Raw genomic sequence first — 17,851 nt, 5'->3', positions numbered from 1 at the left:
CACTCAGCACACAGCCCAGCAGCTGTGCTCCGGGCACTCATTTCAGAGGGAGGCCTGTGCTCACAGGGACACTGTGCACAGAGGTCATGGCCCTGCGGGCACCATGTCCACGGGGGAAGCCACGGAGCCCTCTGCCCCTCCTGCGTGGACGGGTTAACAGACGCCAGTCCCCCCAGACCAGCGTCACTGCTCAGCAATGACAGAGAAGGAGCTCTTTTTACAATACGTGTGTTTTTATTGATTTCAGAGAGGAAGGGGGGGGAGAGAGAGAGAGAGACAGAAGTAGAGGGTTTCTGGTTCTCCTTTGTGACAAAGTCACCACAGTCCTTTAGAGAACAGCCTTTCACAGGGAAGGGGGACTCCTCGGCCCTGGGACCCTGTGCCTCTAACCTGTAGGCTGATAGTGGTCACTGCAGGGGCAGCCCGGGTCCATCTCCTCCTGCTCCCTGTCTCCTCCCTCCCTAGAGACCAGCCTCTCCTCCCCTCCCACCCCTGGGGGGGTCACCCAGTCCCCAGGGAACTCCTGGACCTTCATTTTAGATCCAGCCACTGGGGACCGGCCCTGCCTCCCTCCTGCCCAAGCTCAGCTCAGCGCCCAGGGACCCGGGTGAGTGAGTGCACAGCTGCTCCCTGCGGCCTGCGTGGTGAGGGTGTGAAAGGCGCTGCATTTCAGATTCCAGAAAACCAGGCAGGAGGCCAGCCCGGCCCCTCCCCTGGGCTCCCCTTGTGATGCAATTGAGGGGGATCCCCCACAGGACTCCCCTCCAGCAGGAAGGAGGCCACATGTTTCCCACTTCAGTCTCCCCGCCCCCAGGCTCTGCTGCCCTCCCAGGGGACATGGCCTTGGCCCGACCTTGGGAAAGGCCTGGGCAGAGGGGAGCCTGTCTTGGCCCCACAAGCAGAGGCTCTGGCCCAGCGGGAGGAGCCAGGCCCTGCTCCAGGCTGGTCCTGCTCACACCTCACAGGCCCCGCCTCCCTCCTGGGCCCTATGGGGCGGCCACAGTGTTAGGACAGGTTCCAGCCTCGGACAGATGAGAGGGCACAGTCCTCTCCTGGCCACGTGCAGGTCCCAGCCGGAGGGCAGGGCCTTCCCAGCACAATGATGCCAACAGCTACAGCTGGAAGCTTGAGCCTGTGGTCCGAACACGTGGCCCCACGTGCCTTGGGATAGAGTTCAGGTGCATGTAGTTGAGTGGGGTTGGAACTGACGAGAATGCTGTAAACAACCTGATCACGCCCCTACTTTGCCTCATGGCATCTGCTATAAAATAAAGACAGGCTTGTGGGCGCTGGCGCTGTCTCCTCTTCAGGGAGCAGCGTCCCACCGAGACCCAGCTTTCATTCTCTTGTCTGTCTTTTCTCTCTCTTTTTTTTTTAAAGTATATATAATTTATTGATTTCAGAGAGGAAGGTAGAGGGGGAGAGAGATAGAAACATCAATGATGAGAGAGAATCATTGATTGGCTGCCTCCCGCACACCCCCCACTGGGGATCGAGCCCACAACCCAGGCATGTGCCCTTGACCGGAATCGAACCTGGGACCCTTCAGTCCGCAGGCCGACACTCCATCCACTGAGCCAAACCGGCTAGGGCTTGTCTGTCTTTTCTCAATCCTTTCACCCCCCCACTCGGGATCACCCTTGGCTGTGCTGACGGGGCCCAAGTGGTGTCGAACAGGCCTGAGTTTGGGGGGATTTGAAAGTGGTCAGGTGAAAGGAGGCTCCAAGGAGCGTGCAGAGAGTAAGAGTGAAAAGCAAAAGTAAGATACGAAGGCCAAAAAACAAAAGTAAGGGATGGGAGCCGAGGTGTGGCAAATCAGCTCGGTGTGAAACATGGGACAGTGCTTAATTGAAGCATTTTTAAAGTAGGCATTTTTAAATTTCTGAGGTAGACATAAACTGAAGCAACTTAGAGATTGCTGAATAGCTGAAGGCTCAGAGATTTCCTCCTCCAGTCCCTGGGGCTGTCAGTCTCTTGGGGGAAAGCCCTTTGGACAGTGTGCTTCCACCCAGAATAAAGGAGAACTGGAGGAGGAGGCAGAGAGGGGACACGCAGGCGGGGCCGGGGTGATGGGTCTAAGACCAGCCTTCGGGAAGCTCACTGTTACTCATAAGCCTCTCCAGTCGCCTCTAAACAAGCAGGAGCAAGAGTGGGGTCTCTGTCTCCGCTCCAGCGTCTCTGCATGAGGCCAGGCAGGCTGGGGAAGACACTTCAGGATTTAGTAGCCAATCGCACTCTTAAAATGCAATGACTAAATGAACAGGGGGAGAAGAGGTGTTTGTGTCTTTCCAGAAGGAGCAGTAGCCAATTTGGGTGCCAGGACGGTACGTGCGACACCACATGGACCCGGAGAAGCTCCTTGTCCCTCCGTTCAAGGGACTGAGAGTTGCCCCGATGACAGCAAAGAGGAAGAGAAAGAAAACAGAGGCCACACTAGGGGCTGAGGGGCCCACATGGGGTCAGCGGAAGAAGCTAACAACGGAGGCCCAGCAAATGGCAGAAAAGCAAGGAGTGGAAGCTACCCCTTCAGCCACATTTATGGCTGTGTTAGCAGAGAAATAGAGAAGCAAGCGGTAGAAAATAAGCAGTGGAAATGTAGAAATAAGCTGTAGAAAATTAGTAGAAAAAAGCCGTAGAAATAGAGAAATGAGTGGGGGTTGCAACCCAGGAAAGGTGTGGGCAAGGGCAGCCGGGCCTACCTATAGTTCATAGTTAGAGGTAGAGAAATAAACAGAAAATAGGCGGTAAGAAATAAGATGTGAAAAATAAGTGGTAGAAATAAGCTGTAGAAACAGAAATAAGTAGAAATAAGCTGTAGAAATAAACGGTAGAAAGTAAGAAGTAATTAGGAGGTACAAAATAAGGTAGAAATCCCCTAGGTTTTGTTTAAGCGCCTGTAAAGCAGAAGATGGCTATGGCTGATGTTGTTTAAGGAAGTAATTTTTGTTTTAGACCCTAGATTGGAAGCTCTTGCGGCAGTTGCATTGTTCCTGGGCTTTGGTTATCTTTGTTTGTGCGACCTGATAGCTCCCTGGACTTGGGGTCTGTGTGAGACGCCAGACCCAGAGTTGAAGGTCTCCAGCTCTGCAGGACCCAGGGCTGCTGGTTTCCATGCAGCAGCGGCTAAGGAAAGAGGCTGAGAAGGGACCAGACTTCCACCGGCGTGGACGGGGCTGATGTGACTGGGACTGGTGCGGACTCAGGGTCAGGGTCAACCGCCCAAACAGCCTGATCCAGGGGACTGGTTTTGCATCAACGACATCGTTGCATCAGCGGCATCTTACTACGCAAGTGACAGGGATATGAACACGGAGTCAGCTGAAGAAGATGGCGACTGAGGCCAAGCAGATGTTAGAAAAGCCAGTGGAAGCTATGCTAGCGTTGGTGAGCTGTCAGTTTTCTGTAAAATCTTGTGGAACTAAATCTAAGGACTGTGAGTAAGATACTCTGAAAATGTTAACATGTTTGTAGTTTGGTTTTCGATTGGTATTGCTTTGTTATTAGCCAGAGTTTTGTTCTCTTGTTAACATTGCTGTTTATGGTTTTGTTAATAGCAGAAGTAAGTTTAATATTTCCTCCATGATCTTCAGCTTTATGGTGAATAATTTATTTAGAGTTTTTTGGATCATGTAAATAGGTGTGTTTAAAAACAAAAGTAAAGGGGGATATATGGGGCGCGGCTACAGTGTTAGGATACGTTGAAGCCTCGGACTAATGAGAGGGCACAGTCTTCTCGTGGTAAAGCCACAAGCAAGTCCCAGCTGGAGGGCAGGGCCCTCCCAGAACAATCATAGCCAACAGCTATAGCTTTGAGCTTGAACCTGCGGTCCGAACACGCGGCCCCACGCGAGTTGGGATAGAGTTCAGGTGCATGTAGTTGAGTGGGGTTGGAACTGAGGACAATGCTGTAAACAAGCTGATCACGCCCCTACTCTGCCCCGTGGCATCTGCTATAAAATAGAGACTCGGCTTGTGGGCACTGGCGCTGTCTCCTCATCAGGGAGCAGCGTCCCACCGAGACCCAGCTTTCATTCTCTTGTCTGTCTTTTCTCAATCCTTTCACCCCCCTACTCAGGATCACCCTTGGCTGTGCTGGTGCGTCACAGGCCCCACGCTGCCCCCACCCCCTCCACGGGGTCAGGGCTCTGTCCTGCCTCCCTGAGGAGCAAATGCTTCCTGCTCAGCCCCCCTCCTGCCAGGCCCCTGTTGGAGTCCATGCTGCACTGAGTGAAGGCGTTCACTGCCGTGTGTTCCACAGTCACCACCGGGACCCCAAGGTCTGTGCTCCTCCCCTGACCAGAGCCCCAGGTTTGGGCACAGGGCCTGAGGGCTTGGGGAGCCCGTCATCATTCCCGGCCCCTCTCTCAGGTGCTTTCCGTCCTGGGCACACAGCTCTCCCAGCATCATCCCCACAGGCCTGTGGGTGAAGACTCTCATGCTGTCGGATCCCAGGGACCTACGTGGTGCCCATAGGGCCTCTCCTCAGGGCCCTCAGCAGGAGGAGGTGCGAGATGAGGGGGTGCAAGGAGGAGAGTCATGGGCTCAGGGTGCTGGGGAGGGGCAGGGATCCACCCTCCCGACCTGTGGGAGGAGCCCAGGGAGGGAGGGTTTTCTCTCCCTAACCCACCATTTCCATCAACAGGAACAGAGGCCCCGAGAGGACAGAGGACCCGCTGAGTCCCCCAGCGCTGCAGGGGCCGGGCCAGAGTGGGGAGGACTCCTGACCCTGAGGCCAGACCCACAGCTGCTCAGACAGCGGGTTAGCGTGGGCACCAGGCCCAGCGGGCAGGTTTCTGTCCCACTTCCCCACCCGCCTGAGTCACTGTGAGTAACTCCAACTGCCATAAGGTACACCACAGTAATACTCAGCCTCGTCCTCAGACTGCAGGTTGGAGATGGTTAAGTAGCGGTCGACCCCAGAGCTGGAGCCCGAGAAGCGATCAGGGATCCCGTCCCCCTTGGTGTGGCTTCCGTCGCTGTTAACCTTCATCAAATACCGAGGGGTCTGTCCTGGTCTCTGCTGATACCAGTGTATATAGTAGCCGCTGTGCTCAGCACTGAGGGTGCAGGTGAGCTTGGCCGAGGCCCCCGGGGAGGCAGAGGCAGATGGGGGCTGGGTGAGCACAGGATCAGCACAGAGACCTGCGGACAGAAAACACAAGAGCGATGCCCACTGCACCCCCATGAGCAGGCGCCCCTGGGACTGAGCTTGGAGGAGAATCGGGGGCAGGACCCCAGGTGCTGTGGCCGCTCTGACCTGTGGAGACGACGAGGGGCAGGAGGTAGAGGGGAAGCCAGGCCATGGTGGGAGGGTCCTGAGCGCTGCCTGTGGCTGCCCAGCTGGCACTGGCCCTGCCAGCTCCTGTCTTATCCTCTCTGCCTGCAGCTCAGGAGGGAGGAGCAGGGATGCAAATGTGCTCTCTGGGCCCAGCCAGGGTCTGTCTCAACTGCTGGCCCCGCCCTGAGCCCAGGGCCTCCTGTGGGGACTCCCCTGAGGCAGAGGGCAGGTGTGGGTTTCATTGCTAAGAGCTGGTTTGCCCAACAGAAGGGTCTTCAAAGGAGCTCAGTCCTGCTCTTTGCACTTGACTCAGCCCAGGGGACTCTGACCTCTAAAGGCCCCCAACCAGGACCCACAGCGCCCCCTGGTGTCCCCAGGGTGAATGTCACCTGTGCAGCTGGTTCATCACCATGACTGCTTCTGAGAGCTTCCTGGAGGCTGACAGGTGGGGAGTGTGTCCCTGGGCCCAGCACTCAGCATCATAGGAGCCCACACCCTCCTCTGCTGGGGCCCAGCCTCTCCTCCAGGCCAATGAGGAGGGAGCATCCTGGGAGGTGAATGATTTTCCCAGAATCCCCCAGACAGAGATGATGGGTCAAGACTCCAATGCAGGAGACTGACCTCAGAGCCTGACCTTCAGCCCCCTCCCCGTCCTACTCTCCCCTCCAGATCCCCGCCCCTCCCACCCTCTAGGCCTCTGAGCCCTCCTGTCCCCGCCCTCTTTTCTCTATTCAGGTGTCTGTCCTCCCTGAGTTGTGGTGAACAGTGCTCAGATCTTCATGGTGTTGGCATTGGTCTTTCCCTGGGAAACATGGAACTGTGTGTGGACTGAGGTGGGGACACTCCCTGCTCCCTCTGGTGCTGACACCACGGGATCGTGTGTCAAAGGCACATGGGGTCAGGTCCTGCTTAGGGCCCGTGTGAGGCCAGGCTGCTAGCCGTTTGGACCAGGATTGCTCTTCTGACCTGTCCAAGGCCATTGAATGTGGAGCACGGTCAGGACAGGAAGAGACAGGCTTTGAGTTTATAAAGCACATTTGGTAAGAAAGCAGGTTTCACCTGATCTCCTGAAAAAATATAAGTTTTGAAACCTAGCACTGCTGAGAATATAATGTCACTAATTGACTCCCCCATGCTGGCGACGCTGGACATGGAGATGAAGTGGGAGGCGCTTGGTGACTCATGAGCACAGACAGACAGACCCCTGGCCACTGCTCAGCGTTTGATCTAAAGAGGGAACTGACATGAGCCCTGGGCGCCTGCCTCAGACACGCCCCCTGCTGCTCCCAGCTGAGGGGGCACCAGCTCCCCTCTCCCTTCCCACCCGATGCTGCCCCTCCTCACACCCACACCTCAGGGTCTCCCCAGGGGCCCTGCTGGCCACTCCTGCTGCCCAGTCCTCACCCCTGAGCTGTGGGCTCATGACCACGTGGGAGGGAGCCTGTTAGTTCCATCCTGGGCGACCTGACCTCCATGGAAGGGTCTGAGCTGGGGACTGAGGCCCAAATGGCCCTTTGTGGGGAACAGCAGGTCCCCCCGTCCATGGACATTCCTGATTGTCAGCCTTCCCTCCAGATCCCTGCGCACAGCACAGCGTCATGGCTCGGGAGGTTCATGGAAATGACCTTCCCACCGAGAAGGGTACTCCCAGCAGCATTTATTTGTATTTTAAATATATTTTTGTTGATTTTAGAGAGGAAGGGAAAGAGAGAGAGAGAGAAAAACATCACTGATGGGAGAGATCATTGATTGTCTGCCCAATGCATGTCCCCTAATGGGAATCCAGTCTACAACCTGGGCACAAGCCCTTCCACAGAATCAAACCCGGGACCCCTCATCTGCGGGCTGATGCTCTATCCACTGAGCCACACCAGCGAGGACCAGCAACGTTTATTTTAAACATAAAAAGGCCCATTGTCATCAGGACACTGACTGGTGATAAATGTGTCTGGGAGCCCAGGTTCCTGTAAACTGTGCTTCTATTGAACATGGAGGGGTCACTGTGGAGCTGATGTGGTTGCTGTTACAGAAGTTCCCGCTCACGGTGTCCAGGCCCCTCCCGGGGGCCGTCCCGATGCACCCACACTCCTCATGGGCCTCCTGCTCCTGGACATGACCCATGGCTGACAGGGCTCCATGTGGGATCCTCCACAGGTGCCCGAAGCTGCCCCTGCTCTTGCTGACACAGACGGGCAGCCGTGCTCAGGGCTTGGTCTGCAGCCCTCGGGGCTGGAGGAGAGGGTGACACAGGGAGGTTTCTGTCCCACTTCCCCATCTGCCTGTGTCACTGTGAGCTTTAGCACTGCCGTCCCACACCGAACAGTAATAGTCGGCCTCGTCCTGGGCCTGGGCCCCGCTGATGGTCAGGGTGTTCGTGTCCCCTGAATCAGAGCTAGAGAATCGCTCAGGGATCCCTGAGGGTCGCTTGTTGTTACCATAGACTACCACCACCGGGGCCTGGCCAGGCTTCTGCTGGTGCCAGCTTGGATAATAACTTGTTAGGGGATCTCCCTGGCAGGTGATCTTGGCCGTCTGTCCCGGGGCCACAGACACTGCTGGGGGCTGAGTCACTACTGAAGAGGCCACGGGACCTGGAAGAGAGGGAGGAGAGGAGAGGTGAGTGTGGGCATGAGGCTCTCAGTCGCAGAGGCCCACACCCCGCAGCATCCCCTGGGCTGAGCTGAAGGTCATGGCCAGGCTGCTCCCTGGTTTCTGGGCCTGAGCCTGGGGGCAGCACCTGTGCAGAGTGTGAGCAGGGGGAGCAGGAGGGTCCAGGCCATGGTGAGGCTGCCAGGCTCTGCTCTGAGCCCTCAGCTGGGGTGTGGTCTTCAAGGGTCTCACCCCTGGGTGGGCGGGGCCTCATGCAAATCCACTTCCTTCCTCCTGGGCCTCAGGGGTGTCTCCCTGCTGAGCAGCACAGGGCTCAGTGGAGGAGGCTGTGCCAGGGCTCCATGCACAGGCCTGAGCCAGGTACCCTAGAGAGCCCTGTGCTGTCCAGTTAGAAAGTTCTGTCCTGCTAGTGTGGCCCAGTGGATGCGCATTGACCCATGAACCAGGAGGTCACAGTTTGATTCCTGCTCAAGGGCCCATGCCCGTGTTGGGGTCTCGATCCCCAGGAGGAGGCATGTAGGAGTCAGCTGGTCAGGGATTCTCTCATCATTGATTTTTCTCTCTGTCTCTCCCTCTCCATTCCAATCTCTTTAAAATCAATGGAAAATGCCCTGGAGTGAGGATTCATAATAATAATAATAATAATAATAATAAAAGCCAGTGGAAGATACTGCTCCAAAGACCGAGGCAGGTGAACCCATCAGCACACACTGACTGAGACCCACCTTGTCTGGCGGACATTGCATCCTGGGAAACCAGTGTGAACTCAACAGTGTCCCCGATTCCGAGTTTCCATCGGGTGGGAGGCAGCACAGTGGACACACCTGCCTTGGAGACACTGAAGACAGCGGCCCCCTAAGGAGAGACCTGCTCCGGCCTCTACGTGCCTCTCGGTGGAATGTGTCCTCCCTGACGCTCTTAGGATTTCTCATCTGTGCTGGTTGTAAGGAATTTGATTATGAGTGTGCTGATGTTTTCTGTGCGTGTGTGTGTGTGTGTGTGTCTCCTTGGGGCTTGTCAATGTTCTTGGGTCTGCGTTATCCCAGGTTTAGAACATTCTTGGCCAGTATTTCCTGAAATATTTTTCTACTTTTCCCAGATCTTTCTGCTTTGAAGCCTGCAATTACATGCACGTTAGGCTCCTTGACGTTGTCCTGCAGCGCAGTGATGCTGTGTTAGAGATTTCAATGTCTTGTTTTGTCGGTGGTTTTATATCTCGTTTAGAGTCTTTTTCCATGTCCTCAATTCACTAATCTCCTTAGCAGTGATTCACATGCTTCAATCCCATTAAGTGTAATTTTATCTCAGATATCGTAGTTTTCCTTTCTCCTTGTGGAGGTGGGTGGAGGGTTTATTTGTTGTTGTTTTTGTCTGTTTGTTTTTGGGGTCCCTACTTTGCAAGATTCATGTTCAGTCACTCATCTACCCTCCTGAACAAATGGAATGTGAATTTTTAAAGTCCTTGTCTACGAAGTCCATCATCTGAAATTTTATGGCAGGATGATTGACTAATTTTTTTTTCTTATTATGTCTCATGTTTTCCTGCTTCCAATCAGAAAATTTTGATGTGACACCAGACTTAGTGAACATTTCCTTGTTTAGTGAGCAATACTTGTATTTATATATAAATATATGTTTGCTGTTTTAAATTATTCTAGATTCAGTGAAGTTAATAGAAAATGAAAACAGTTTTTTAAAAATGTTTTCACTGAATTTTTTTTGAGAGAGAGAGAGAGAAAGAGGAAGGGAGAGGGATAGAGAAATAGAAACATTGATTAGAGAGAAACATCATCTATTGGCTGCCTCCTTCTAACCCCTACTGGGGATCAAGTCCGCAATGTGGGCATGTGCCCTGACGGGGAATAGAACCAGAGACCTCTGGGTTCTGGGTCGATGCTCAACCACTGAGTCACACCCGCCAGGCAACAAAAACAGTGTGACCCTTACCCACCTGGGCTTGCACTTCCTGGGGTGGGATGCGAGCAGCCTGCAGCCTTGTGCTCATGGCCCAGCACGGAGGACGCTCCTCTCTGGTCAGCCAGGCGCCTGATGAGGAGCCTGTCCTCTCTGACTGAGGACGCACGGCCTCTGACTGTGGGTGTGAGCTCTGCCCCTGGTCTCTGGGCCCCTGGGTGGCTCTTTCTGGCTGTGGGAGCGGCTCTCACAGGTGGTGCTGAGATCTCAGGGGTAATTGCCGTCCCCCTGGTGCCCTGGGAGAGGGAGGCTCGCCTGCAGCGGGGCTTTGGGGTGAGCCCTCTGGGAGGAAACGTGAGAGGCCAGACCAGGTGACCTGCCTGTGGTGACAACTGAGGGTCAGCAGGGAGGGCGTCCTGAGCTGAGGGGGACTGGGGACCCTAGCCTCAGGCGGGTGCTGGCCTGAGCCTCACTCTGGGAGGGGCATGGCCTTGGGGAGGCAGCCCTTCCCGGGGAGGGCGCAGCTGTGAGCTGCCAGGTCCCAGGGGGCTGTGAGGTGGGTCAGCCCTGAGCAGGGACCTGGGGGGACTCCTCAGTGCCCACAGCTCGGGTTTGGTTGTTCAGAACCCAGGCTGCCAAGGTCCTGGGGCTTCATGAGCTCAGATGGGCTGGGAGACCTGGGGAGACACTCGGACATGAACCAATGAGAGGCCCCGTTACCAGGGGAGGATAAGCAGGGTCGTTACCACTGTCTGTGTGTCTCCCTCTGTGTGTCCTTCACCCAGGCCCTCTGTCTCCAACTCACACCCAGGCCCAGACACCATCAGGGCTGGCCTGTCCTGTTAGAGTGAACCCGCTCTGTCCCACCCCCTACAGAGCGGCCTGAGGCGGGAGGAGGGGACAGCTGGGGACCTCAGAAGTGGAACCTGGGCTGAACCTGCTCAGGGCTTGGTCTGCAGCCCTCGGGGCTGGAGGAGAGGGTGACACAGGGAGGTTTCTGTCCCACTTCCCCATGCGCCTGTGTCACTGTGAGCTCCAGCAATGTCGTCCCCCACTAAACAGTAATAGTCGGCCTCGTCCTGGGCCTGGGCCCCGCTGATGGTCAGGGTGTCTGTGTCCCCTGAGTCAGAGCCAGAGAATCGCTCAGGGATCTTTGAGGTCCTGCTTTCATCACTATAGACGACCAACACGGGGGGCTGGCCGGGCTTCTGCTGGTACCAGTTTGCATAAGATTCTTCTACGAGATCTCCCTGGCAGGTGATCCTGGCCGTCTGTCCCGGGGCCACAGACACTGCTGGGGGCTGAGTCACTTCTGAAGAGGCCACAGAACCTGTAAGAGAGGAAAAGAGAGGAGAGGAGAGGAGAGGAGAGTGTGGGCATGAGGCTCTCAGTCCCAGAGGCACACACCCCCAGCGTCCCCTGTGCTGAGCTGAAGGTCATGGCCAGGCTGCTCCCTGGTTCGGGGCTGAGCCTGGGGGCAGCACCTGTGCAGAGTGTGAGCAGGGGGAGCAGGAGGGTCCAGGCCATGGTGAGGCTCCAGGCTCTGCTCTGAGCCCTCAGCTGGGGTGTGGTCTTCAAGGCTCCTCACCCCTGGGTGGGCGAGGCCTCATGCAAATCCACTTCCTTCCTCCTGGGCCTCAGGGGTGTCTCCCTGCTGAGCAGCACAGGGCTCAGTGGAGGAGGCTGTGCAGGGCTCCATGCACAGGCCTGAGTCAGGTTCCCTAGAGCACGTGTTATGTCCAGTTAGAAAGGTCTGTCCGGCTGGTGTTGCCCAATGGTAGAGCATCGACCCATGAAGCAGTAGGTCCTTATTCGATTCCAGGTCAGGGCCCAGGCCCTGTTGGGGGCTCCATCCCCAGTAGGAGGGTGCTGGAGGCTGCCAATCAGTGATTCTCTCATCATTGATGTTTCCATCTCTTCTCCCTTCCTCTGTCTGAAATGAATGAAACATATTTTTTAAAAATTAAAAAGACACTTCTGACCTATGACCCCGCAGCTGCACACAGGGAGGCTGAGGCCTGGCCTCCTCCCTGGGCTTGTGGACAATCCTCAGGCCTCCTGTCTGGTGAGGACTCACCCTCAGGGCGGGGCTGGGGGCTGGGAGGAGCCTGTGGGGACAGTGGTCATGCTGGGGTGGGAGAGGCCAGGATCCCATGGCCAGAGGCAGAGCAATTGCTCATGTGCCTCTCAGGCGACCTTGTTGTTGATTGTTTTAGGAAGAAATAAGAGAAATCTTTGAGACCCAAGGCCAGGCCAGAATTCTTTGATGACATCAGAAGCACGATTCACAAAACAAATGATTAGTACATTGAAGCTCATAGAAAACAGCCTCCTTGGCTTTGCACAGTTTTCTAAAGAAACAGGCAGCAGAGAGGAGAGAAGTTGGTGTTAACAACACATCCAATGAGTGACCAGTGCAGAGAGGACAGGAGGAATCATGAAATTTAGCCAAAGAATCACAGCCCAGGAGGACACAGGCAGATCCAAGAGCAGGCGTGTCAGGAAGAGGATGTGTGGTGGCCATGCACACAGGGGAGGGGTTCATCCTCAGCTGTTAGGGAAACACCAACGAAACCACAGCGAGACACGACCACACACAGGTCAGGGGCTCCTGTGACACAGGGACCCCGGTGCCAGCAGGGACGGGAGGGAGGGAGGCGGGTGCAGGGACGATGGGAACAGTAAAGGGTCGGTGACTGTGGGAAGGCGCCTCACAGTCTCTCGGGGACTGAGACTCGCACTCAGCACACAGCCCAGCAGCTGTGCTCCGGGCACTCATTTCAGAGGGAGGCCTGTGCTCACAGGGACACTGTGCACAGAGGTCATGGCCCCGCGGGCACCATGTCCACGGGGGAAGCCACGGAGGCCTCTGCCCCTCCTGCATGGACGGGTTAGCAGATGTCATTCCCCCCAGACCAGAGACACTGCTCAGCAATGACAGGGAAGGAGCTCTTTTTACAATACATGTAGTTTTATTGATTTCAGAGAGGAAGGGAGTTGGAGAGAGAGTGAGAGGGTACCTGGGACCTCATTTGGGACAAAGCCACCACAGCCCTTTAGAGAACAGCCCTTCACAGGGGAGGGGCCCCGGGGGTGGCCCTGGGACCCTGTGCCTCCAGCCCCTGGGCTGACAGAGGTCACATCGAGGTCAGCCCTGATCCATCTCCTCATCCTCCCTGTCCCTCCCTCCCTGGAGACCAGCCCCTCCTCTCCTCCCTCCCCCGGGGGGTCACCCAGGCCCCTGTCAGCTCCTGGACCTTCATCTCAGAACCAGCCACTGGGGACCAGCCCTGCCTCCCTCCTGCCCCCGCTCAGCTCAGCGCCCAGGGACCCGGGCGAGTGAGTGCACAGCTGCTCCCTATGGCCTGGGTGGTGAGGGTGTGTGAAAGGCTCTGCATTTCAGATTCCAGAGAACCAGGCAGGAGGCCAGCCCTGCCCCTCCCCTGGGCTCCCCTTGTGATGCAATTGAGGGGGATCCCCCATAGTACTCCCCTCCAGCAGGAAGGAGGCCACAGGTTTCCCTCTTCAGTCTCCCCGCCCCCAGGCCCTGCTGCCCTCCCAGGGGACATGGCCTTGACCGGACCTTGGGAAATGCCTGGGCAGAGGGGGAGCCTGTCTTGGCCCCACAAGCAGAGGCTCTGGCCCAGCGGGAGGAGCCAGGCCCTGCTCCAGGCTGGTCCTGCTCACACCTCACAGGCCCCGCCTCCCTCCTGGGCCCTATGGGGCGGCCACAGTGTTAGGACAGGTTCCAGCCTCGGACTGATGAGAGGGCACAGTCCTCTCCTGGCCACGTGCAGGTCCCAGCCGGAGGGCAGGGCCTTCCCAGCACAATGAGGCCAACAGCTACAGCTGGAAGCTTGAGCCTGTGGTCCGAACACGTGGCCCCAGGTGCCTTGGGATAGAGTTCAGGTGCATGTAGTTGAGTGGGGTTGGAACTGAGGAGAATGCAGTAAACAACGTGATCACGCCCCTACTTTGCCCCGTGGCATCTGCTATAAAATAGAGACACGGCTTGTGGGCGCTGGCGCTGTCTCCTCATCAGGGAGCAGCGTCCCACCGAGACCCAGCTTTCATTCTCTTGTCTGTCTTTTCTCAATCTTTTCACCCCCCCACTCAGGATCACCCTTGGCTGTGCTGATGCGGCCCAAGAGGCGTCTGAACAGGCCTGAGTTCGGGGGGATTTGAAAGTGTTCAGGTGGAAGGAGGCTCCAAGGCGCGCACAGAGAGTAAGAATAAAAAGCAAAAGTAAGATACGAAGGCCAAAAAACAAAAGTAAGGGATGGGAGCCGAGGTGTGGTAAATCAGCTCGGTGTAAAACATGGGACAGTGCTTAATTGAAGCATTTTTAAAGGAGGCATTTTTAAATTTCTGAGGTAGAAATAAGTGGAAGCAACTTAGAGATGGCTGTATAGCTGAAGGCTCAGAGATTTCCCCCTCCAGTCCCTGGGGCTGCCATTCCTGTGGGGAAAGCCCTCTGGACAATGTGCTTCCTCCCAAAACAAAGGAGAACTGGAGGAGGCGGCAGAGAGGGGACAACGCAGGCGGGGCCGGGATGATGGGGCCTAAGACCAGCCTTCGGGAAGCTCACTGTTACTCATAAGCCTCTCCAGTCGCCTCTAAACAAGCAGGAGCAAGAGTGGGATCTCTGTCTCCGCTCCAGCGTCTCTGCATGAGGCCAGGCAGGCTGGGGAAGACACTTCAGGATTTAGTAGCCAATCGCACTCTTAAAATGCAATGACTAAACAAACAGGGGGAGAAGAGGTGTTTGTGTCTTTCCAGAAGGAGCAGTAGCCAATTTGGGTGCCAGGACGGTACGTGCGACACCACAATGGACCAGGAGAAGCTCCTTGTCCCTCCGTTCAAGGGACTGAGAGTTGCCCCGATGACAGCAAAGAGGAAGAGAAAGAAAACAGAGGCCACACTAGGGGCCGAGGTGCCCACATGGGGTCAGCGGAAGAAGCTAACAACGGAGGCCCAGCAAATGGCAGAAAAGCAAGGAGTGGAAGCTACTCCTTCAGCCACGTTTATGGCTGTGTTAGCAGAGAAATAGAGAAGCAAGCGGTAGAAATGTAGAAATAAGCGGTAGAAATAGAGAAATAAGTGGGGGTTGCAACCCAGGAAAGGTGTGGGCAAGGGCAGCCAGGCCTGCCTATAGTTCAGAGTTAGAGGTAGAGAAAGAAACAGAAAATAGGCGGTAAGAAATAAGCTGTAGAAATAGAGAAATAAGTAGAAATAAGCGGTAGAAAATAGGCGGTAGAAAGTAAGAAGTAATTAGCAGGTACAAAGTATGGTAGAAATCTCCGAGGTTTTGTTTAAGCCACTGTAAAGCAGAAGTTGGCTATGGTTGATGTTGTTTAAGGAAGTAATTTTTATTTTAGACCCTAGATTGGAAGCTCTTGCGGCAGTTGCATTGTTCCTGGGCTTTGGTTATCTTTGTTTGTGCGACCTGATAGCTCCCTGGACTTGGAGTCTGTGTGAGACGCCAGACCCAGAGTTGAAGGTCTCCCGCTCTGCAGGACCCAGGGCTGCTGGTTTCCATGCAGCAGCGGCTAAGGAAAGAGGCTGAGAAGGGACCAGACTTCCACCGGCGTGGACGGGGCTGATGTGACTGGGACTGGTGCGGACTCAGTGTCAGGGTCAACCGCCCAAACAGCCTGATCCAGGGGACTGGTTTTGCATCAACGACATCTTTGCATCGGAGGCATCTTACTACGCAAGTGAAGGGGATATCAACGCGGAGTCAGCTGAAGAAGATGGCGACTGAGGCCAAGCAGATGTTAGAAAAGCAAGTGGAAGCTATGCTAGCGTTGGTGAACTGTCAGTTTTCTGTAACATCTTGCGGAGCTAAATCTTAGGACTGTAAGATATCTTGAAAACGTTAACATGTTTGTAGTTTGGTTTTGCATTGGTATTGCTTTGTTATTAGCCAGAGTTTTGTTCTCTTGTTAACATTGCTGTTTATGGTTTTGTTAATAGTCAGAGTAAGTTTAATATTTCCTCCATGACCTTCAGCTTTATGCTGAATAATTTATTTAGAGTTTCTTTGATAATGTAAATAGGCGTGTTTAAAAACAAAAGTAAACGGGGAGATATGGGGCGCGGCTACAGTGTTTGGACACGTTCAAGCCTCGGACTAATGAGGGCACAGTCCTCTCATGGACACGTGCAAGTCCCAGCCGGAGGGCAGGGCCCTCCCAGCACAATCATAGCCAACGGCTGTGGTTGTGAGCTTGAACCTATGGTCCAAACACGTGGCCCCACGCGCCTTGGGATAGAGTTCAGGTGCATGTAGTTGAGTGGGGTTGACAATGCTGTAAACAAGCTGATCACACCCCTACTTTGCCTCGTGGCATCTGCTATAAAATAGAGACTCGGCTTGTGGACGCTGGCGCTGTCTCCTCTTCAGGGAGCAGCGTCCCACCGAGACCCAGCTTTCATTCTCTTGTCTGTCTTTTCTCAACCCTTTCATCACTCCCACTCAGGATCACCCTTGGCTGTGCTGGCGCGTCACAGGCCCCACGCTGCCCCTGCCCCCTCCACGGCGTCAGGGCTCTGTCCTGCCTCCCTGAGGACCAGATGCTTCCTACTCAGCCCCCCTCCTGCCAGGCCCCTGTCGGAGTCCATGCTGCACTGAGTGAAGGCGTTCACTGCCGTGTGTTCCACAGTCACCGCCGGGACCCCAAGATCTGGGTTCCTCTCCTGACCAGACCCCCGGTTGGGGTGCAGGGCCTGAGGGCTGGGGGACCCGGTCATCACCACCCCGCCCCTCTCATAGGTGCTTTCCCCTCCTGGGCAGGCAGGTCTCCCAGCATCGTCCCCACAGGCCTGTGGGTGAAGACCCTCATGCTGGCTGGTCCCAGGGACCTACGTGGTGCCCATAGGGCCTCTCCGCAGGGCTCTCAGCAGGAGGAGGTGCGAGATGAGGGGGTGCAAGGAGGAGAGTCATGGGCTCAGGGTCCTGGGGAGGGGCAGGGATCCACCCTCCCGACCCTTTGGGGGAGGGAGCGTCAGGAGGGAGGTTTTTATCTCACTTCCCCTCTGTCTGTGTCACTGTGGCTTAACCATCCTGGCCATCAATTGTGTGACTCTCACCACAGTAATACTCAGCCTCGTCCTCGGACTGGAGGTTGGAGATGGTTAAGTAGCGGTCGGCCCCGGAGCTGGAGCCCGAGAAGCGATCAGGGATCCCGTCCCCCTTGGTGTGGCTTCCGTCGCTCTTAAGTTGCATTATGTACCTAGGGGCCTGTCCTGGTCTCTGCTGATACCATTCAATAATGTAGTTGCTGTGCTCAGCGCTCAGGGTGCAGGTGAGCTTGGCCGAGGCCCCCGGGGCGGCAGAGGCAGATGGCGGCTGGGTGAGCACAGGCAGAGCACAGAGACCTGCGGACAGAAAACACAAGAGCGATGCCCACTGCACCCCGATGAGCAGGCGCCCCTGGGACTGAGCTTGGAGGGGAATCGGGGGCAGGACCCCAGGTGCTGTGGCCGCTCTGACCTGTGGAGACGACGAGGGGCAGGAGGTAGAGGGGAAGCCAGGCCATGGTGGGAGGGTCCTGAGCGCTGCCTGTGGCTGCCCAGCTGGCACTGGCCCTGCCAGCTCCTATCTTATCCTCTCTGCCTACAGCTCAGGAGGGAGGAGCAGGGATGCAAATGTGCTCTCTGGGCCCAGCCAGGGTCTGTCTCAGCTGCTGGCCCCGCCCTGAGCCCAGGGCCTCCTGCCCTGCAGGGCCTCCCCTGGGGCAGAGGGCAGGTGTGGGTTTCATTGCTAAGAGCTGGTTGGCCCAACAGAAGGGTCTTCACAGGAGCTCAGTCCTGCTCTTTGCACTTGACTCAGCCCAGGGGACTCTGACCTCTAAAGGCTCCCAACCAGGACCCACAGCGCCCCCTGGTGTCCCCAGGGTGAATGTCACCTGCCTGTGCAGCTGGTTCATCACCATGACTGCTTCTGAGAGCTTCCTGGAGGCTGACAGGTGGGGAGTGTGTCCCTGGGCCCCTCACTCAGCGACATAGGAGCCCACACCATCCTCTGCTGAGGCCCAGCCTCTCCTC

The 17,851-nt window shown here is 56.1% G+C and overlaps 3 gene segments (V, D, J or C); all 3 read right to left on the bottom strand.

The window, feature by feature from the left end:
* Positions 1–17,367, bottom strand: part of LOC138997546 (immunoglobulin lambda variable 4-3-like) — a 69,041-nt gene extending 51,674 nt beyond the window's left edge. The window contains 2 exon segments of the V gene segment in view: positions 16,863–17,182; positions 17,298–17,367. Coding sequence covers positions 16,863–17,182; positions 17,298–17,343 — 366 coding nt within the window.
* LOC138997547 (immunoglobulin lambda-1 light chain-like) overlaps positions 1–17,851 on the bottom strand; it is a 92,677-nt gene that overhangs the window by 60,581 nt on the left and 14,245 nt on the right.
* On the bottom strand, positions 10,744–11,337 carry LOC138998060 (immunoglobulin lambda variable 3-25-like). The segment is given in 2 exon segments: positions 10,744–11,132; positions 11,287–11,337. Coding segments are annotated over 2 exon segments (432 nt in total).

Source organism: Myotis yumanensis, unplaced genomic scaffold (genome assembly GCF_028538775.1).
Source record: "Myotis yumanensis isolate MYYU_CA2020_CCGP unplaced genomic scaffold, mMyoYum1.0.hap1 SCAF_19, whole genome shotgun sequence".
Lineage (NCBI taxonomy): Eukaryota > Metazoa > Chordata > Mammalia > Chiroptera > Vespertilionidae > Myotis > Myotis yumanensis.
This window is presented reverse-complemented; position numbering and strand designations above follow the sequence as displayed.